We start from the raw sequence: 22,275 nt of genomic DNA on the forward strand, positions 1-22,275 counted from the left end.
AGGCGGAATGGAGCATGGAGGAGGGAGTGGAGCACAAGGGGAAGAGTGGAGCATAGGGGAGGGAGTGAAGCACGGATAGGGAGTGGAGCACAGTCGAGGGAGTGAAGATCGGAGGAGGGAGTGGAGCACGGGACCCTGGGGGAGTGAGTGGAGCACGGGGAAGGGAGTGGAGCTCGAACCGGGGACAGTGAATAATAAAGTTTTGATAAAGTAATGCACTTCCTCAGCTTTGTTGAACTTTTAATTCATTTATACATTGATTAGCTCAAATTTCTGTTGATATTTAAATCAGTTCAGAAAACAGTTATTTTTCACCAATATAATAAACTTTTTCATTGAAAATACTTCAGCCAAGCAACGGAAGTTATCTCACTAATCATGTCTAATGCAAGTAATGGCGACCAATTTTAGAGACACGAGTGCACAAACTTTCACTAATAACTACAGAGCAGCAGAATATTCCGGCTTGAGGACGATATGAATATAAAATTGCAAAATAATGTTAATCAAAATTGTTTAAAATTTATACTGCATCATTTCGCAGAACTGAAACATCATTTTCAAAAAGCTTCATTTGAAGTTTACACTTCCACTCAATCACGGCTACATTAGAACTGCTAGATTTGGAGATGGTATTACTACGCGTGCGTGCGGCGGGTAACATTTTAAGCGATAAAAATTTTGGTGGCATTATTGTACTGCAGTATGATTTTCTAATTTTATACTAAAATAAGGATTGATTTATAACTTATATTAATTATTTAATTTTAATTTGCTCGCCAATCATACAATAGAAACTCGTTTGAATATGTTTCAACATTATTTGATATTTTACAAATCCTTTCTCTGTCACTAATTTTATTGTTCGCTATCTCTTGCTAAACGTCAGTCCAGGAATAAATTGATTTGGCTTAAATTTCCTATTCAGACCTTACGTATACGCGCCATGAATTACGTCTTAATTGAGCTACAGTATCTCCTTACATCACGTCTTACCTCACGTCTTACCTCACGTCTTACCTCACGTCTTACCTCACGTCTTACCTCACGTCTTACCTCACGTCTTACCTCNTGGAACACGTGGACTCAAACCCCCTGGAACACGTGGACTCAAACCCCCTGGAACACGTGGACTCAAACCCCCTGGAACACGTGGACTCAAACCCCCTGGAACACGTGGACTCATAATCCTGAACAAAATCGCAGCGTCCCAGAGGCGGCCTGTTCATGAGCGGCTTGATTGAGCCTAAAACGAGCAGTGAAAATATAGCTTCAATATACATTTTATTTTAATTTACATCCTTTAGTTAAAAATATTTGTAAATTTAAAATTTAAATAAAAATTCGACAATTAGCTATAAATATTTCTAAAAACTATGACGAATGGGCATTTTCATGAAAAATTGAATGATTGATCAGAATTTTTTTGTTGTGAAGTTTCTTTCTGTAATATTCATCATATGAGAGACCATGATATGCAAGAACGCCACGTATCGTTAGGTTTCACTTTCTAAAAATAAGCTTATTTTACCGAGTTGAAAAGGTTTTTACTAGTGGACAGATGTTTCAGCAGGTGGGGTGACTCAAAACGAGTTTTAAAATAGACACATCAACCGGCAGTGGTCGGTCGTGCGTGACATTTCCAGTCTGTACTTCGTCCCGACAACAGTTGTAACCCACGTCGTCTTCATTGTAACGTGTAACATAGAGTGGCAGAGCGCACTTATCACAATATATATCAGGACGAATTGTAACATCAGTAGTAAGGTAGGTATGATGAGTTATAACCCAGCAGCTTGGTATTAATTTTCCGATAATATATTTTTTCATTCTAAAATGTTATAATAATAATAATAATATTAATACTAATTATAGTATCAATAAATATTGGTATTTAATCCACGGAAATTTCCCGTATTTTTTTCAGTATCAGGCGGCGCACGATGATGAGGTCGTCCCTTGTACTGACGGTGACATTCATCGTCCTCAGATCCGCCGTGAGTACTGCGCACCTTTGCGTATTTTATGAGGTTATGTGAGCAGTTTATAATTTAGAAATATTTACTGTTTCGTGAGGTTATGTGAGCAGTTCATCATTTAGAAATATTTACTGTTTCGTGAGGTTATGTGAGCTGTTTATCATTTAGAAATATCTACTGTTTTGTGAGGTTATGTGAGCTGTTTATCATTTAGAAATATCTAGTGTTTTGTGAGGTTATGTGAGCTGTTTATCATTTAGAAATATCTACTGTTTAGTTAGGTTATGTGATCTGTTCATCATTCAGAAATATCTTCAGTTGTAGAAGGTCATCTGCAGGTGCTTCTTACATCATTATTTAATAATATCTTTAATTTTATTACAAATGTGTGGAACGCTCGTGGAAAGGTTGAGCATTTTGCGAGGTTCATCTAACCAGAGGTCTGGCGTTGAATTTACGTTTACGTCAATAAAGTCAACTCGCTTTCAGCTTTTTTCATCGTTATTTGCTTGGAGTGTCTGAACGGCCCTACCGATGCTTGTTTCACCATGTAAAAAAATATTGTTTATCGACATATATTCAATATAAATAGTTGCAAGTTCTAGATGTTGCTAGTAAAAATCGGATATTTTGGTTGACGTTGAGATGTTATATTTTACAATGTCGCCGCTTGAGTTGACACAAGAAACCTAAACCATGCTCTGACAAAAAAGAATGACGTTTCATTTCACGTTGCAATTGGCCACTAGAACGCTCGTCAGAGCGTTTCTTGAGCGTCGTTTCCAACAACGAGTATATATTCTTTAAGAAAGGCGTTATTTCATAATATTTTGAATAATAGCTCGTGGTTAGATTGAAGATAATTGTGCCGTAGCGCCATAAATTAACCTGCTCGCAAAGCTTGCTATATATCTAAAATATGGCACATAAAGCAGCGCAACATACAGACGCATCTGTTGTGCAACATGTGCCTTGAATTTTCAAGAATTTCCGTACGTGTAAAAAAAATTGTGTTACAAAGAAAACAATATGACAAATTCTTTTTTCTGAGAGTGAACTGACAAGATGACATATTCTATGAATGTTTTCACTTTATTCAGTATTTTTTTGTGCGGAGTTATTGTGTTGTTACAAGTGAAAATATATGTTGAAAATTTTTCGAAATTCAATTCAATTTTTTAATGCGTCCATTTGATTTGTTTCAGGTTTGCCAGGACGTAAGTGATCTCCGACGAGGTATAAAATTCTTGTTTAGTTAGGTAATACAATTAATAAATTATATAGAAGTTTTAAGGAACTTAATATGAGCCTGGAAAAACTGCTAGTTTAATACGATGTTGTGCGAGCACATGGCTATCGGATTCAATTATGCTACTTCCTATCGACAATTTCTTTCAATTTCATTCGCTGTCACAATGGAGACATATGCTTTTGTTCTATTCACACACTTTTATAGTTGTCTCTCAATTTTATCCACGTATAAAATATTCTTCAAAAATTTTTGCAATACTTTTATCCAATCCAATACTTTAATCCGACATTCCTGTTCTATTTACAATATTTATTTCTTAAATATTATGTTAAGAAGTAGACTTTCTGAGGTATAAGGTTAAGTAATTTAATGTTATAAGTACAATGTTGAGTTTTTACTTTCTAAAATATACGTAATATTAAGTTCTGTAGTTTCTTAGGTATAAAGTTAGGTTCTGTAGTTTCTTTGTTTTTTTTTAAGTCTCTTTGAGTGTCAGCTGGGCTTCTGGCCATGTTTCTTATTGGATTATTCCAAATAAGGACACATGGATGCTCCACATGTACAAATTAGATACCTAACTAAAAATCCCGGTCACAATAAATACGTAAAGAATTTGCTTCAGTTGCTTGCTGAAAGTTTGAATTAATAATGTGTACAGCCTCTTGTGTACAGCCTCTTGTGTACAGCCTCTTGTGTACAGCCTCTTGTGTACAGCCTCTTGTGTACAGCCTCACAAGATGTAGCACTATTCTGAGAGGGAATATACACACCGCAGGCTGCAGACTCTGGGGCAGTAAGGCGAGAACCATCACAGAAGATAACTAGTGACGAAATGAGTAATGACCGAACAAAACAAATGGAAGATTCTACTAAATCGCGGAGGTCGTGTGAGTGACTCCGGAATTTGAGCATGACGAGTAAAAAATTTTCGTATTCCTCGAGTGTTAATCATACAAATTAATCGCAATCAATACTCACCCACAGTGCTTGAAACAGAAAATCATCATTGCGTCATCCTTTGGACGATTAAGCTCATGAATATCTCAACGTATTTTGCAAGGAGAGAGAAAACAGGTTAAAAAGTAAAAAAATACAAATTCAGGGCTAACAACTTGAAAATAGGCTTGATTGAGCCTATTGCAAAGTATAAAATAAAAAAATATAACTCAGTCCTCACTGTAGTGAGTGACAGAGAGCGCATTTTCTTGTGGACGAAAACTTGAGGTCACGAACGGACAGACGGACGGACAGACAGACGGACATGGCGAGCACAATAGTGCATTTTTCCATAAATGAGAAAATGCGCTAAAAAGTGCAAAGAGCTCTATTACCGTGAATAAGCCACTGTTCCTATAAAAATCCCCGCTCCGCACTCTAAAAAAACATTACGCAGGTTTCATTTAAAAGCCAGCTGGAATTCGTTTTATTGACAAATTTATTATTAGTTTATTTTCAACATATCGAACAATATTATTACAACACTTCTTTTTAAACTCACTTCTTGTTTGTCTGTCTGTCTGTCTGCTACAAATCTTATAACATAACATAACATATTGGCGCTGAAGTGTAGGCCTGATGTGGCCTGTCACCGATTCTTTTCCTTTTCGTGCCTTGTTCACAGAAGATCTAAAATCGTGTCATTTGACCGGATCTTTTCATGACTGACAATAGTTTCAAGTAGCTACTAGACTTCCACCGGGTTCGATATGGTGCTAGGCAATTCAAATCTGGACATATATTTTTCAATAGCTTTATCTAGTCTGTTCTTGAACGCGTTCATACTTGGAGCGCCAACGATGTCATTGGGAAGGCTGTTCCACATGTCGGTGATTCGAAGCGAGAAAAAATTTTTTCGCGTGGAGAAGTTGCAGCGCGGTTTTTTTAGTTTATAGCCGTGGCCCCTGGCGTTGGTTCTTGTTTCAAATTTTAGTAATCCTTCGGGAACCTTGTATAAACCATGAGTATTAACACAAACTTGCGCGGGCTCAACGGGGTAGGGAAAAGTTGACGTGCTTTTTCTCCCGTTTATTTCATATACTTGAGTGACGTAAGACGAGGTGGTTTTGGCAGGCAAGAAGAAGACTACTACTGGCGTTTTCTCGCTTATGCTAGCGTTTGCCAACGCTGGGTTGGGCTTTGATTACGATTAGTGCCAACGCCTGCGGTTGGGCTTCAAGTGCGATTACAATACCAGTAAAACGTGGTAAAGGGAACAGTGAACAGTGAACTTATAATCGAAATTTAACACACTTCTACTTATCCTATCGATCTGAAATTTTGCACACTTGCGTAAAGTTGGAGACAATGCAAGAATCAAATGACAAAATAAAAGATTTTAAAAATTAATTCTTTTTCAATATTAAAAAAATTGAAAAAATAATTTTGTCAGCTACAAATCTTATAACTGATATTTGACACACTTTTACCTGTCCAATTGACCTAAAATTTTGCACACTAGTGTGAAGTCGGAGGCAATGCATGAATCAATTGACAGAATAAATAATATCGAAAAAATTTATATATTTAAATTAATTGAAAAATTAATTTTTTGATATGCGAAAAAAATTAGAAATTCATTGTACATCTGTAACATTGGAAACACTGGATTCTTTAGAAGTGTTGCTTTAAAAAGTAATTTTTAAACGTATATTATTTTTCGTTTGCACAGGTAAATCGAAAATCTGGGTACCGATGGACATTTTTATTTCGTTAACGACGTTTCGAATGTTACGAAAGTGGACCAAGGAACATCCTGATGGAAGCCCACAGCGAGACCATCACCAGTACGGTGCTGGAAGAGTGCACCAGCGTCGTCATAAGAAGCCCCGACGCCAATTAACCGACTCGCGATAGCTGAGGCCCTCATCATTGAGGATTGGACCCCAGTCATCAACCTACAGAGTATACTGGATTTGTCAGAACCTTGAGACTGTTTTCGGAGTGATTTTTGGTGTTTTGATTTTTGCTTAATATTTTCGTAATAATATTATTTTAATATTTCTAACCAATTCTGTTTTTTGAGTAGCATCCTATTTACATAAATTTGTATCTATGTCGATCCAAATTTTGTCACTCAATGCATCTTATAACTTGATAATGAATGATTGAAACATTCAAAACGTCGTTGACGAAATAAAAAAATCCATCGGTTCCCTGATTTTCGACTTACCTGTGCAAACGAAAAATATTGTTCTATATGTTGAAAAAACGAATGAAAAAATTTCCAATAAAACAAATTCTCCGGTATCTAATGTCACCTGCTTAAAAGAACAAATTCTGCCAACTTATACTAAAAAACATTAATTAGCTGTCATTTATATAGTTTAAAATATCACCGTACAGATTGCCGTAGATTTCTGAATCTCAAATTGCTTTACTCTCAAAGTACATAGGACAGTGAGTATAGTAATAAAATTAGGAAAATCAATTACTAATAAAATGTATATTGACATTGGGCACTTGCTCAGGGTGATACTGCGCAGTTTCGACTTCCTCGACGAAGATTTGTTTATTCTGCCTGGCAGAACAAACCAAATAAGGGCAAGGTGGGGCCCAGTGGTTACAGTTCGAGTACCAAGATTGGCGCAGAGAGGCGCGGGTTCGATCCCAGCACTGTGCGCCAGTTTCTGGTCAGAATCGGCAAGGAGGCCGGGCGGAAGCACAGCAGTATTGTAGCAGTGAGTTGCGAGTTCAAGACCGCAATTCAAGCTGTGAGTGTTCTGCGATGGTAAGAATCGGCGACAGGCCTACGGCCTAATAAACGCTGATACCGCTATTATTATTAACCGCTTCACAAGACTATGTGCTGACATTGAAGACGTTCAGAGAGGCCACCAAGCTCCTCTCTTCGATCAGAGACTTGCCATACTCCGAGAGGTTTGAAGCGTTGCGTTTCCCCAGCCGTGACATTGAAGACGTTCAGTGTTCGTTCAGTGTTCTGAAGACGTTCGGTGGAAGTCTAGTAGCTATTTCAAACTATTGTCCATCATGAAAAGATCCGGTCAAATGACACGATTTTTAGATCTTCTGTGAACAAGGCGCGAAAAGGAAAAGAATCGGCGACAGGCCACATCAGGCCTACACTTCAGCGCTGACATCACTATGTTATGTTATGTTATGAGCACAGGCTCCTGCAGGATGACCTTACCGATACGTACAAGTACGTGCACGGACTGTACAGGGTGTCAAAGTTTAAGTTCCAGTTATCCAGCAGCAGGAATACTAGAGGCCACTCGATCTCTGAAGCTCGCAAAGGACAGATGTCGATTCAGCGTACGTAGCAACTTCATTCACAGCTAGTAATTAACTCATGGAATAGTCTGACAGCGTCGGTCGTCACAGCGCCCTCGGTAAACATCTTCAAGAGCAAGTTCGGCAGTCTTTGGAAGGACTGCCCGGCCCTGTACAGCCCGTCATGCTACGAGTGATGGGTATCCGAACAGACACTGCAGCGTGAGCGGTGCTGGTAAAAGTTGTTGCTGCCCGATGAACAGGACCGTAAAGAACCTATAGCATCGTATTGTCAAAATCGAAGTTAGGGTGGCTCAGTGGTTAAAGTTCAAAGTACTAGGATTGGAGCAGAGAGGTGCGGGTTCGATCCCAGCTCTGTGCGCGTATTTCTGATCAGAATTGGGTAAGCAAAGCAAAATTGGAGCTGTGAGTTGCGAGTTTGAGACCACAACAAGCTGTGAATGTTCTGCGATATTAATAATCGGCAACAGGCCTAGGGCCTAATAAATGCTAAAACCGCTATTGTTGTTGTTGAATCAACACTTGAACCTTTCGTGGGGTGATTCAGACAGCGATGACCACGACCGCATTGATTTCACTGCTGTAAGGCTGTTATTATTTATTGTTATTATTATAAGTTTTAACTTGTGTCGCATGACAACAGTACAAGTTTTAAGTTGTATCGCAAGACAGAACTACAAATCGTAAGCTGTTTCGCAAGACGGCAGTATATTTTTTTCGGGTTGGAGGGCTTCGTTATGGTGCTGCTGGCTGGTGTGGTTGTGGTGCTGCACGCTGGTGTGGTTGTGGTGCTGCACGCTGGTGTGGTTATGGTGCTGCACGCTGGTGTGGTTGTGGTGCTGCTGGCTGGTGTGGTTGTGGTGCTGCTGGCTGGTGTGGTTGTGGTGCCGCACGCTGGTGTGGTTGTGGTGCTGCACGCTGGTGTGGNTAGTGCACACGTTAGCCAAAGGAACTTTGTGATGTCATAATTGTCATTATAAGCTAGTGCACACATCAGCCAAAGTTATTTAGTTACATGTCATTATAAGCTAGTGCACACGTCAGCCAAAGTTACTTAGTGACATGTCATTATAAGCTAGTGCACACGTCAGCCAATGTTACTTAGTGACATGTCATTTTAAGCTAATTTGCACACGTTAGCCAAAGGAACTTTGTGATGTCATTATAACTTATAAGCTGGTGCACACGTCAGCTGAAGGAACTTTGTGATGTCATTATAAGCTAGTGCACAGTGGCACACGTCAGTCAAAGGAACTTTGTGATGTCATTATAACTTATAAGCTGGTGCACACATCAGCCAAAGGAACTTTGTGATGTCATTATAATAAGCTGGTGCACACATCAGCCAAAGGAACTTTGTGATGTCATTATAAGCTAGTGCACACGTCAGTCAAAGGAACTTTGTGATGTCATTATAACTTATTAGCTGGTGCTGTCGGCTGTGGTGCAAACGTCAGCCGAAGGAACTTTGTGATGTCATTATAAGCTGGTGCACACGTCAGCCAAAGGAACTTTGTGATGTCATTATAAGCTAGTGCACATGTTACTGATGTTAGGCATTGTTAGCCAAAGCTCCAAAGGAACTTTGTGATGTCATTATCAGCTAGTGCACATGTCAGGTTGTCAGCCAAAGGAACTTTGTAATGTCATTATAACTTATAAGCAATAATAAGCTGGTGCACACATCAGCCAAAGAAACTTTGTGATGTCATTATCAATATCAGCTAGTGCACACGTTAGAGAAAGGAACTTTTTTATATCATTCAACTACTGTAAAATGGGGTAACTTAGACCGGCGGGGTAACTTAGACCACTTTTCGTTTTTTTAACAAAAACCCCCACAACTCAAAAACTATTTGACATAGAAAAATTTTGTCAATGGGCATTAAAGGCCTAATAGGTACTGAGGCTACATAACACAATAGAAAGATTTGAAAAGTTTGCATATCTAATAGGTTGAAAAATTAAATATGTGCCCCATGAAAAAAAGCTATTATTTAAAGCCTGTCAGAGTACCCCCTCCAATTTTTCTATTTTTTAGTTAAATAACTCTAGGTTTTGATGCTTTGTAGTAGAACTCTTCTAGTTATATATGCAAATGACAAATTTTAGGAAAGTGTCATAGTTTGCAAATGGAGGCGCTGCCCCCAAATGGGGTAACTTAGACCACCTAATGTCAGCCCTGATGGGGTAACATAGACCAGCTTGGAAGTCAATATAAAATTACCATATATGACATATTTTATGTTTGACAGCCTATTTATGTTTTTTCTTTATGTTTCAGACTCTACAGAGTCTTATATATGGTAATTTATGTGTACAAGCTCTTGTGTACAAGCTCTTGTGTACAAGCTCTTGTGTACAAGCTCTTGTGTACAAGCTCTTGTGTACAAGCTCTTGTGTACAAGCACCTGCATGCGTGTCCCAGGTGTACCGTGCTGCACGTTTCCCAGTTGTACACATGTGCTCAGTTACTTTTTACTCAAAGAAATGTTGTTGCAAGAAATTGCAAAATAATGTAGAAGATATACTGTATTGCAATAGATACGTATGTATTTATTATATAACCGTATGATACGTATATAACCCTTGTTATATACGTATCTATTACAGTAGATATTAGAAACGGTAATAGATATATGATACACTCTGGCTATATATTTATTACAGTAGATATTAGAGAATCTAATATATACAGGGTGATTCACGAAAAACATCCTGATTTGAAAGCTCAGTAAAAAAGAACTAGTAAAGATATCATTAAAAAAATTTTTATTGAAAAAGACATAACCTGAAGTTTCGTATAACTTAGTTTAAAAATGACTGCGGACAACTTACGTCCCTCATCGTCAATGCATTCAGTTGGTCGATTTTTGAAGTTCCGTTCAACTCGCTGAAGCATATTGACGGGTATGTTGACGATGACTTGCCGTATGTTGTTCTTCAAATGAGGTAGGGTCCTTGGACATCACTGTAAACAATTGATTTAAGATTACCCAAAAAATCTCTCAGAGCCAAATTGGGGGATCGTGCCGGCCGAAGGTCACCTCTCAATTAAGGAGATGAGATCAATATGCTTCAGCGAGTTGAACGGAACTTCAACAATTGACTTACTGAATTCATTGACAATGGGGTCCGCCATTTGTCCGATGTCATCTTTAAAACTAAGTGATACAAAAATTCCGGCATTGTTTTTTTCAATGAAATTTATATTGTAATGATGTCTCCAGCAATTATTTTTTTACTTAGCTATAAAATCGGAAAGTTTCCGTAAATAATTCTGTAAATGATAAACCCTGGTCACTATACACGAGTATATTGACTCATAAAACGCTGCTTACTTTTATAGGCAAGTTGGTATATAACTGCAGTAAAGGCGAATAAACGATTGCCACTTAACGGCAAATCAGTAGTCGCTGTAACTGATTACTAATTTGTGCTGAGTTGCAGTAAATTTTGCGTCACACTTCAATGCGAGTTCAACAACGCGAGGTTCTGTCCCAATCGTACCGCACGCATCTGGCCACGCGTTCATGGCTTTCAGTAATAAATAAACTACTGCCTTATTCACATGAATGAAAGTGAAATTTTCCAGTCCAGCTGTAAATGATTCCATTATATGTTGGAAAATATCCCCAGTACCAAAGTGTTATTGGTACTCGGAGTCAGCGAGCAGGAGGTAACGCTCCCTCATGGGGGCACTTTCCGCCTTGGCCTGCAGGGGTCGCATTATAAAAAACTCATAAAGAGTTTGCAACTCCATCAGCCAATCGTTTTTCATGTTAAACCCACCTATTACAAACGAGAAATCAGCTGCTCCGTTTACTTAAGCGAGTTTTGAAAATACAGCCTTTGAACACCTTTAGTTTTGACGCCACTGCTGCTGCCCTAGAATAGCTTACGTCTTTGAGCGTCAGCTGGACTTGTTTCTTTGTGGTTTATTCCAAAGTAAGGACTCAAAGATATTCCGCAAGTATAAATTAGATAGACATATAAAAAATGGCGGGCATAATAAATAGTTATTTAAGGAATTTGCTAGAGTTGCTTGCTGAGTGTTTGAATTACACTAGCATTAGCTAGTCATCAGTACTACTCTCACTAATATTAGCTAGTCTTCAATATTACTGTAACTAATATCAGGTAGACGTCACGTCTGCCGGGAATTCGTCTGGATTCGACACCTGCAAGGCGGCTGCGGCCGAGGAACCCATCGCGACGGTCGTATTTAAGACCTTGCATCTGACGACCGCCTCTGGGGCGCCCGTGGTGAGGCCATAAGAAAGCAACATCCATCCTAAATGAAATTGATGAGTAATGAAATAATATTATATCATATAAATATTTATACACCATAAAGCGATAACATATATAAATGATAACGCACGTCTCATGACTGCCGCGAGTATACCAGTCATGGCTGAAATCGTCCCTCCCGGTTACGGGAGGGCCGCATCAACAAAAATAGTTACGAGCTCGTAACTCTGTCAGCCAATCTCTGACGGCTTTTTAAGCTAAACTCACCAAACACAAACGAGAAATGCGGCAAAACAAGTTTTGACAGCACAACATCTGAATAGTTTGCGTTCCAAACGCTAAATGATATTGAATATACAAGTAATAAATCATATTATGTCATTTAATATAGGGAGTTTTTTTTTACTAGACCGTTCTTTTGCCGATTGTTTACTTTCTCACTTTTTTCACAACCTTCCGGCTACCTTTCTTATTTCGAGCAGAATTCCTACAACTAGCTCTGGATTTCAAACCCCCTTTCAAACAGCTCCAATTTTGGTGATCTCAACTGCTCAACCATCTCGAGCTCAACAACGACTAGAAAAGCTATGGCTTAAGTTCTCATGAATAATTTTCCGATTAATGAGAAACTAATGAATAGCAGCCAATCAATCATTCTTCTCATCGAAAATTCTCAAGATCCTTTGCTCGTAAATTATACGTGCAGAGACGCAAGATAGACACTTGGCTGATTGGCCTTGAATATTTCTAAGCAACAAATATCTGCAATGATGCTACATGCATTAAAATGTGATTTATCGAGAAGTACATTAATGCACCTTGAAATTTTGCATGCAGGTCTACGAACTCGTCATAGGGTCAGGCTCGACTCAAGCGGAGCAGGTTTATTCCATCGACTATTTCGATCCCAGCAGTTTAATCGGCAGAGACAGGACGCCTCTTCCCGAATGTGCCAGAAGGGCCGCCCTGGCAGGTTGTACTATACAAATGCTATACATTATACAAATGCTATACATTATACAAATGCTATACAGTATACAAATGCTATATCAAATCAATAGTTCCTAACCTTAATGTGATCGAGTGCCACCTACAGGTCACGTTCAATAGTCGCTTACCAAGGTACCACCAAGAACCCGCCGCGGAGCACATTTGCGACATATCAGCCACTATTGTTTACTATTAGTTGCATTTTAACTAATTTAAAGCTCTAAAAATTTTCGCAGCATGTAAATGTTTGGTTTGCAAATAATTATGTGTCGCTGGGAAATGTGGTTGGCGTCTGGCAACTACAACAAATCGTTGCCAGACTGTTTTCTATTCAGCAGTAAACATTTATGCATGAGAAAAATTAAATCAAGTTAATCATGAACTAGAAATTATTCACGTAACATCTGGAAAGCTCAGCCTCCTACAGGTTGAAATCCATGGAGTTGAATGGAAAATAGTTTGAATGCGTTTTTGTAATTAACATACTCAAAAAAAAAAAAACGATTCATTGCCAACCAAACTCGATATTAATTTTCTTCAGGTCAATCAACAAATCAATTAGATGCAAAATGGTTTCCAACAAAATTTCGTTATTATATTCAATGGTTTAGGAAATTCTTTAAATATAGTGCGTATGAAGTTCAGATAATTTAACCTCCACTTAGACAATAAAAATGTATAAAAATTCGGACTGCAGTTGGCAACTGGCAACGCAAAAGACTACTACACTTCTGTAGACTACGATAAGTTGTCGCTTAGTAATTGAGAACTAGTAAATTCAATCTGGATTTGGTTCTGCTACCATTATTGAGCGTACATAAATTTATTGACACTCAATTATCTGTCCCTTGTCGCCGTTTCGGCCTCATATCCACGTTTATAGTTTTAACCTGAACCCTGAAATTGTACGATTCTCTCACTCAGAAAAGTAATGAGTCATAATGTCCAAATAATGACACACTGTCTCACGCCCCGCAAGAAAAGAGAATGGACGCAGCAGTAATACACTAGTATGCCGGACAAACTGGGCTTGGACGGCCCACACTTTGGCAAAAAGTACATGACAAAATTTAGACAAAATCTCACTCATTTCTCCGAATTTATAATTTTTGATGAATTGCAGATCTACCAGGCTTTGTGTGGAATGGAATGTGCTCAGGAATTGCGAAGCTGAGAGCAAGCTTCTGTGGATGCCGGCTAGGACGCCTAGAAAGCATGGAACTGTACGTCAAACCCCAATACATTCTACTCGGCGGGACCGATCCATTGAACGGTGAGTAACGATCGGTCGTATATAACTAATTATCTAATGTTTGTGGAATAAACTTACCAGTTCATAAGCCAAGAATTTAAAAGCAATGAAAACACAAGAAAATTTACCGTATTTCGGTTAAAAATTTTCTGATACCCGGTAAATCATCATTTCAACATTCAATAATATTCAAAATATAATAGAGCTATTTCATGTAAATACTTCGTGCCACCTCATCAGCCATCAACTCGACGTTACTGCTTTAACGCTCTTACTCACATTCAGAAAAAACTCAAGAAAATCCCCTTGTGACTCTGCAATATTTCAGAGGCCTTGGCGTCCTCAAAGCCACTCATCTGACTCATAAAAATCCCTACTGGATTCTATGCAATCACGAATGACGCCTCTGCTAAAGACAAACTAACATCCCAGAAAGCTATGGAACTTTTTGTAATAATCAACCTATCACCTATTATTCCTTCAGACCCACGATCTTAACTTACCATTTTCGTACACCAACTAGGCAGAGGCATTTAGGCAGGAATAATCCAACGTAAATTGCCGATTTAATCCCAACAATGAAAACGGTCCAGCGCGATGCTCCGCCGCATCATGGTCAGGTGTTGACGTCACGCGATGCTCCGCAGCTGCTGGTGCATCTGCAGCTAATTACTCTCTCTTTACAGATGATCCCAGCAAGATAAACGCTACTTATTGGGGCACCCACGTGATAAAAATCGAGAGCAACTTCGCTCATGATTTTCCCGACCCAGAATTGGATCCATTTTGGCCCCGAATAGGTGAGAGATAGCCAAGTGACCCCAGTCCTCTATGTCAGCTGAAACGGGAGGCTAAGTGGACAAAGCCAAAAAAGCCAAAAGTTCCCTGTCTCACATCATACCGATAATTATTTGCTTGATGCCACACACCTTTACTCTACTCATCGGTGATACCGTGACGACTTCAACGCACGGCTCGCCGCTACCTACGTGTGTAGCAGACCACCCTGTGTAGCATCAGGTTTAATTGTCTTAGGGACTCAAAGCTTCATTGTATTTATATTATTCAATTTTTATTACTCTTTGGCTTGGAGTTCATTGTATTCCATATTAACCGCTGAGATGTTACACTGCATTTTCTGACACTATAAACAACCACGTTGGATTAATGCTGCATTGCTAAGAAAAGCGTCAGAAATTGATTTGTTTCTGAACAACTAGTTTTTAGAATGTATTTACTTTGAACAGGATTTGTTACTGTGCATGAAAGGCGAGTAATTGAAAAGGACCACAACTCGATTAAATTCAAACATGTTCTTTTCTCGGTAAATAGAATTGTTCAAGAGGGACCCCGAATTGTACAAGAGGGGGAAGGCATATACGTTCAAGCCAGAGGCCACTGACTTGGAATCCTGCAGGACCACTGATCCTTGTGGCCTCGTCGTCCGCTTCTCTCTTCCCCTGCCTGGTCTCCAACCCGTCATACTGCGTCAGTAAACTTTTAAGTCGTGACGCCCGCATAACCTCGAATGAGTCTCGTATCCTTTTATTCGTTGTGCCTCCTTGTTTCCTGAACAGCTCAGAAAGTCGAGTGCTTGTGTGTGTTATGGAATTGAAACTTTCATTATGAATAGTTTCATTAGTAATAGTTTGAACAAAGGACTTTAAATTATTGCATGATATTCAATCGATAAATTATGATCGATAATCGATAATAATTAAAAACACTTGATTATTTAGCGTTTTTATTTTGGATTGATTTTCTTAATCAATCGCCACAATTGTATCACCAATGCGCGAATGTAGCCAAACCTTGTACATTCCAGTCAAAAGCTGCGGCCAGACGATCACCCTCCCCGACCTCAGTGGACAAAATTTGTACCTCCTTTCGCATCCTGGGTTTGGGTGCCGTTATTTCCCCAACAACCCGGCCACTAACTGCACTCTCACCTTGAAACACGCGACAAGTTCCACCGCAAGTCTCAAGATTGTGTTCTCAGATGCCAATGACGTAAAAGGCGCCAACTCTTACGACTTCGTGAGTGCTGACAGTTGCGACGGATACAGCCTTGAGTTCGACACGGACGGGGCCGGGAGCGGCGCCAACCTCGACTACTGCAGCAGTACAACAGTGAGCGCCGAGTGCATGATTGTTTCTGTTGGTGGCTCCAAGCGATGCGTTGTGCTGTTGGTGTAGTTGATAGCTCCATGCGATGCGTTGTGTCTGTTTTTGTTGTTGATGATCCACGATTCTTGGTCATGCCAAGAAGCCAGCAGTGTGCAAGAAGGCAACCACCCGAGCCGGCTCTGACCAAAGTTGAGCGAGGGTAGGTGGTTGTGGAGTGTGGGTGAGATTATGGGTGCCCAGCCTGGACTGGCATAATCCAACTCTAAGCGTATATAATGTTTGCATCCTGTATTGGAAAGGTTTCTTTGTTCTGTCCAAAGTTTGTTCCTGTGAGGGCCCCTAAAGTGAATAAACTAGGTCTGAATTTTGTTTTGATGTTCTGTATGTGTGGTCTGAAAGACATGAAAGTGTTGTAAGTGACACTATAGAATCTTGGTTTCATGCGTTTGTTGTATGATGGTGCTTTTTAGCGTGACTGAAGGTCTGCGTTGCTGCTTCTTTGTGTGATTTGTTAAATTGTTAGTAGTGTGCTTGTAGATAAGTTAGGGGCTTAGGGCTACTCTGCGTCTTGTGCGTGCTGGCCAGTCCTCAAGCTGTGTGATGTAGGGTTGAACCTGTATGAAGTCTGAGTTTGCATAGTTTGCATTAGTATGCGTCGATGTAATTATGATGTCATCCGCGTAGAATGCGATGTGCATTTAAATATTGAAATGAGAAACTTACTCGGTGGAGCGACTGCTCGGCCTGCTGTCATCTGCTGCAGCCATTAATCCATACGTCTGTAAGAGTACCTATAGATTTACTCATCGTTCCGTCCACCACTCCTCACATGTCTTAGCGCCCATGCCGTAGTGGCGAAATAAGCGTCCTGCTGCTACCTATCGAGCAGTGCGCGACAACGGTGTGTTCGTCATCACTGGCTATTGGCCGTTGCTACGGCGGGAATCATTTGCGACTATCAACGTCGGCGAATGCTACTGCTGAGCGTGACTGAATTTCGAAAGCCTATGTCGACCCGAAGTCCTTAAAACCTGCTTAGCGTTCGTGTTGATTGCTACTATGCACAGCCGTGATGCCGGTCATCGTAAGGCTGCCTCAACATCCGTTCGCTGAATAACAAGGTTGATGAGTTTCTTCACATTTATCGCTTGCACTCGCTAGATGTCATCTTCCTACCTGGCTAAACGCTGACTCGGTTTACATCGCGCGTCTTCGCGCTGATGGACTCCAGATGTTCGAGCGCACGCGGCCGCGCATGCAACCCGAAACCATGGCGACGAATTACGGTGGAGTAGCTACCGTAACCAGCAGGGGCAATGGGGCATGCACCTTACCATTCTTGACATCGGCGCTCGTCCCACCACATTTGAGCTGCTATGTGCTAGGGTCACCTGCGCCTCGTTTACGGGCGTTGTAGTAACCGTCTATTGTCCTGGATCGATTGCTGTGGTGCGCGATTTTTTCATCGAATTGAGCGATGTCTTCACCAGACTTGTGACTTATCCCGATCATGTCCCTGCGCTTTAACTGCACCTGCGGTTTAAACGTTCGACTGGATCGCGTCGACGACTCATCGGCTTGTCAGCTGCACAACCTTCTGGCCATCCCTGGAATGGTTTGTCACGTGACCTTCCCGACGCACGGCATGGGTGGACTGCTGGACGTTGTCATAACGAGTGCTGATCTCCAAAGACTGCCAGTTGACATTATCGAGATCGCAATATCCAACAATCGACTACTTCAGTGGACGGTGCCATGTGTGCGCCCGGCGCCAGCGTAAAAAAACCGTTACTCGTCGTTCGCGACGCGGTCTCGATGGAGATGACGCGGCCTCTGACCTGTGCACTCGATGACCTCATTCCTGCACGCACAGTTCGGGTACCCCCAACGAGTCTGTCTCCGATCTATGGTTCGACGATAAATGTCGGTTCTCGAAGCGGGGGGTTCGACTCCTACAGCGGGCTAGCTACCGGGCGAAAAGACGAGGCAATCCTGCTGCTGCAGCTGCTGTGGCCTCCACCTGGTGAAATATGCAGCGCAATTATGTCGACCTTTTTCGATCTAAAAGAGAGTCATTTTGGCGCTAGAGATTCGACGCGCAACGCAGTGACCCTCGAGCGCTGTGGAGTTCGCAGGATAAACTCATGGGAAGAGGTCATACAGATGCTTCGGGTGACGTAAGCGTGGAGGAATTCCATGGTGTTTTGAAAACAAATTTCTGCTATGCGAGCACTGTCGGCCGATGCTCCGCCGGCAACATTTGCGCCGTACCCGTTCGACTGCATGCTCCAAGATTTCCTTTCCGTCATAGCTGACGATGTCATCACTGCAGTACGCGCGTTGCCTAATAAGCAGTGGACCACCGATCCGCTGCTGACGTTGTAACTTAAGGGAAATATCGTAACCCTAGTACCACTTTTTGGTCGAACTTCTTAGCGCCGGTAGGCGTACATTGCGCCGCTATTGAAAAAAAACAGACCTTGACGCTTCTGACCCCAAATCGTATCGACCCATCTTCAACCTGTCAATTTCGTCGATTCTCCCGGAACGCGTTGTGGCCCGACAGCTGAACAGCCATCTTCAGCAGTCCGGTATTATGCCTCGCCTTCAGTTTGCATACCGTCATCCCCACTCGACGGAAACCGCTGTCATCCGCTTCCGGCAAACCTTATTCGCGCGAGCAACAAGTCCATCATGTCTGCGTCTTCGGGTAGCAGCCTTGGCATTCTGCTGGACTTTCTATAAACAATTAAATAGCCAAAGTCGCCACTGCTTGTTTTGGCGCTCTGCGACAAATACGTAGAGTCAGTTGCTGTCTCTCAAGGCCGGTTTATGGAGCCTTCGTGTTGTCGTTCTGACCCGATTGGACTATGGACATGCCACACTCTATGGACTTTCGACCACGGCATAAAATAAACTGCAATTCGTAATGAACGCTGCTGCGCGACTCTTTTCCAATAAGGGAAAATTCAACCACGTGGCGACGATATAGCGCGATTTTCACCGGCTGCGCATGCAGCAGCGCACGCAGTTCAAGGTCGCTATTCTGACGTTCCGATGCCGTCACGGTCTGGCGCACCCTTATCTCACGGAATGTCTGCAGCGCGCGTCGGATCTGGCTTCTAGAAGACGACTGCGTTCGTCATCAACGGCGGACCTTGTAGTTCCATCTACACGTCTATCTACTGTCGGCGACTCAGAGTTCCCGGGCGCCAGTGACTGAGACAGCCAGCCGGCTTCCGTAACTTCGGCTCCTTCGTTGCTAAGATAGGACTCCCAAAACCTAGGAGTCTAAAACGAAATAGTTCCTAAAGACGGAACTATTTCGTAGAGCAAAGTGCTTAGTCATTTTATCCGTTCCCATCCTTTCTTGTGTCTATTTATTTTTCACTTGCTATTTATGATTTATCTTATGTGTGATGTGCCCTCGAAGTTCGTTTGAACCAGACGCCACGAGAAATGCTTCGTAGAATAATAATTTACTAATAATGAGAATCTGATGTTTTGCGGTATCCGATGTTGAGGAAAAGGATTTGTGGCAAGTGTTGTCTAGTTGAAATTAGTAATTGTGTCTGTGAATTTGTCTGTCTGCCCTGTGCTAGGGCAGATCATTGATAATTGTATAATGGTTTATTAGTATGTTGGAGTGTTGTTGGCGTGAATGGATGGTATCCGAGGTGGTAATCGATGAGTGAAATGGGGTGAGGCCATTGCTAGAGTTGGTGAGACTGCGGATTTTTCTATACAGTTTTGATGAGTCAGTGCTGTTGTTGATTGTTGCCAAATCCTCTTCTCATCGTAGCTTCTGTTTATTGATTATTGAGGTTTTAATTTGTTCATTTCATTCGAGAATGTGATGTATGGTTGCCTGTGAGTGCGGTGTTGGTGTGCGTCGCAAGTTTTTCTGTATTCTGATGAGACGATCGATGTACAGGCGTAAAATCGTGGTTGTTGTTCTTCCTGTTGCCCTTGAGGACATATTTCTTGTCTGTCTCGGTGATGATGGTGTTAAAGCGGGTGAGGGTGCGGTCTGTGTTGGTGATGGGTTTCGTGTTCAGCTCGCGAAAGCGGGCCTCCGTTTGCCGGGTGAAGTCTTCCCAGGAGCTGCGCTTGTAATTGTGAATGGTTCTTGAGGTGTGCAGGTTGGTCTTTAGCGGAAAGCATGTGATGATAATGGGTAAGTGATCGGATGAGAGGTCTGTTTCCACTCTACATGAGGCAAGCTTTGTATGAAAGTGGTGGAGAGTAGTTAGGGATGTCCGGAGTGGTAGGTACTGTATGTGGGAGTGAGTGTGTTGTTTAGAAAGAAGAGCATGTCTAGTTGGTTGCAAGTCTCCACCCCCTCGAGCGTTGGTGTCTTTGTGGGTTGTACCAGCCTGTGTAATTTGCGCTGAAGTCACCTCCAAAGATCAAGTCTGGCAGTGGTAGTGTGTTTAATGCTTGGAGTGTGGGGGTGTAGTGGGCCGTTGTGTCTGCTGGTGGTGTTGATGGCTCCGAACGATGCGCTGTGTCAAGTCAAGCGCATTGTTCAAGTCAAGCGCATCGATGACTTGAGCGCATCGTTCGCTCAAGTCAACTAACTCACTCAAGTCAACCTACTTTACTCAAGTCAACCTAATTTACTTAGTCAACCTATTTTACTCAAGTCAACCTACTTTACTCAAGTAAACCTAATTTACTCAAGTCAACCTACTTTACCCAAGTCAGCCTAATTTACTCAAGTCAACCTTTACTCAAGCCAACCTAATTTACTCAAGTCAACCTACTTTAACGCCTTCAAAAACAGACTAGACGAAGCTATGCAGGTGCACATGTTCAGTCTTAAAATGCCTAGCAAATTACGGGCCAGGCAATAAATCCAGCAGCTATCTCAATCAATCGTCAGTTATGGAAAGATCGGGTTCCAAAGGCCGGATCCCTTTTGAATCAAGTCACGAAAAATTCAAGAATCGGCAACAGGCCATGGGTCTATTTCTTCAGTGCCGACACTTCTATTCTATTCTATTCTACTTTACTCAAGTCAACATAATATACTCAAGGCAATCTACTTTTCTCATGTCAACCTACTTTAATCAAGTCAACATACTTTACTCAAGGCAACATTTTTTACTAAGTCAACATAATTTACTCAAGTCAACATACTTTACTCAAGTCAATCTACTTTTCTCATGTCAACCTACTTTACTCAAGTCAACATACTTTACTCAAGTCAATCTACTTTACTCATGTCAACGTTTTTTACTCAAGTCAACCTACTTTACTCAAGTCAACATACTTTACTCAAATAAACCTACTTTACTCAAGTCAACATACTTTACTCAAGTGAACATACTTTATTCAAGTCAACCTACTTTTCTCACGTCAACCCACTTTATTCACGTTAACCTACTTTACTTAAGCTAACCCATTTTAATCTACAAACCTAACCCTTGAAGTTTGCTAAAATTATAGTTAATTTTCTTTCTAGAATGAAGTGGAATTCAAGGGACAGCTCACCGTCATCCTGAAGGGATCATCAATTAACAACCGCCCCAAAATTGGGTTCTCATGCAGGATTATGAATAACTAACGAAATCACAGTGAATCTGATGATGGGACTAGAACATTCATTGATGATTTGATGTGGGCCAGAGGCCGGATGATAAATTGATGTTTTTTTTTGTCATATTGGCACGCGTGACGGCTTTTTCCTGAGTGTTGATTGATCGCACGGCTTTCAGCTAATTGATTAAATTTGGTACCTTAATTTGAGTTGTGCCTCATTTCCTTTGTCCACTTAGGAAATCGACCAATGATCTTACATACTCTCTCCAATACGTCAACAAGTTAATTATAGTGTATTAGATTTTTTGGCGCTGGTAAATTATCTTGGAAAATGTCACTGCCTGTAGGACACGAACTTCAAACTTTATATGGCCTACCAATAAAGTCCTGCCGTAACAAATCTCAATACCATCATATTAAATAAACTAAATGAAATTTTGACCAAATAAGTTTGGAAGAGAGCGAAAATGTGAGAATATTATTCATAGAAATGCAAGTTTAAAATGTGAAAACTTTATGTTCTTTTTATAAATTAATTTTATTTTATGGAAATTACTCGCGTCACACCAATGCTCGTAATTTACTGTCGGTAGTAACGGCTTGGGTAAGTTTTAGTTGTTTTTTAC

At 41.0% G+C, this 22,275-nt stretch overlaps 1 protein-coding gene across 1 annotated transcript; it reads left to right on the forward strand.

The window, feature by feature from the left end:
- Positions 1-1,940: 1,940 nt before the first annotated feature.
- Positions 1,941-21,675, forward strand: LOC108665606. The gene is made up of 9 exons (XM_018152382.2): positions 1,941-1,997; positions 3,185-3,196; positions 11,623-11,748; positions 12,574-12,709; positions 13,850-13,999; positions 14,665-14,778; positions 15,311-15,466; positions 15,804-16,108; positions 21,573-21,675. The coding sequence occupies exons 1-9, from the start codon at positions 1,944-1,946 to the stop codon at positions 21,672-21,674; spliced, it is 1,155 nt and encodes a 384-aa protein (XP_018007871.2). The 5' UTR covers positions 1,941-1,943; the 3' UTR covers position 21,675.
- The last annotated feature ends 600 nt before the right edge of the window (positions 21,676-22,275 follow it).

Source organism: Hyalella azteca, unplaced genomic scaffold (genome assembly GCF_000764305.2).
Source record: "Hyalella azteca isolate HAZT.00-mixed unplaced genomic scaffold, Hazt_2.0.2 contig9708, whole genome shotgun sequence".
NCBI lineage: Eukaryota > Metazoa > Arthropoda > Malacostraca > Amphipoda > Hyalellidae > Hyalella > Hyalella azteca.

Excerpts from the sequence above, each read along its gene's own strand:
- LOC108665606 (XM_018152382.2), top strand. The coding sequence starts at position 1,944 with ATGATGAGGTCGTCCCTTGTACTGACGGTGACATTCATCGTCCTCAGA. Across the intron at positions 11,749-12,573 it reads CCGCCTCTGGGGCGCCCGTG|GTCTACGAACTCGTCATAGG; the intron begins GTGAGGCCATAA and ends TTTTGCATGCAG. Across the intron at positions 12,710-13,849 it reads CAGAAGGGCCGCCCTGGCAG|ATCTACCAGGCTTTGTGTGG; the intron begins GTTGTACTATAC and ends GATGAATTGCAG.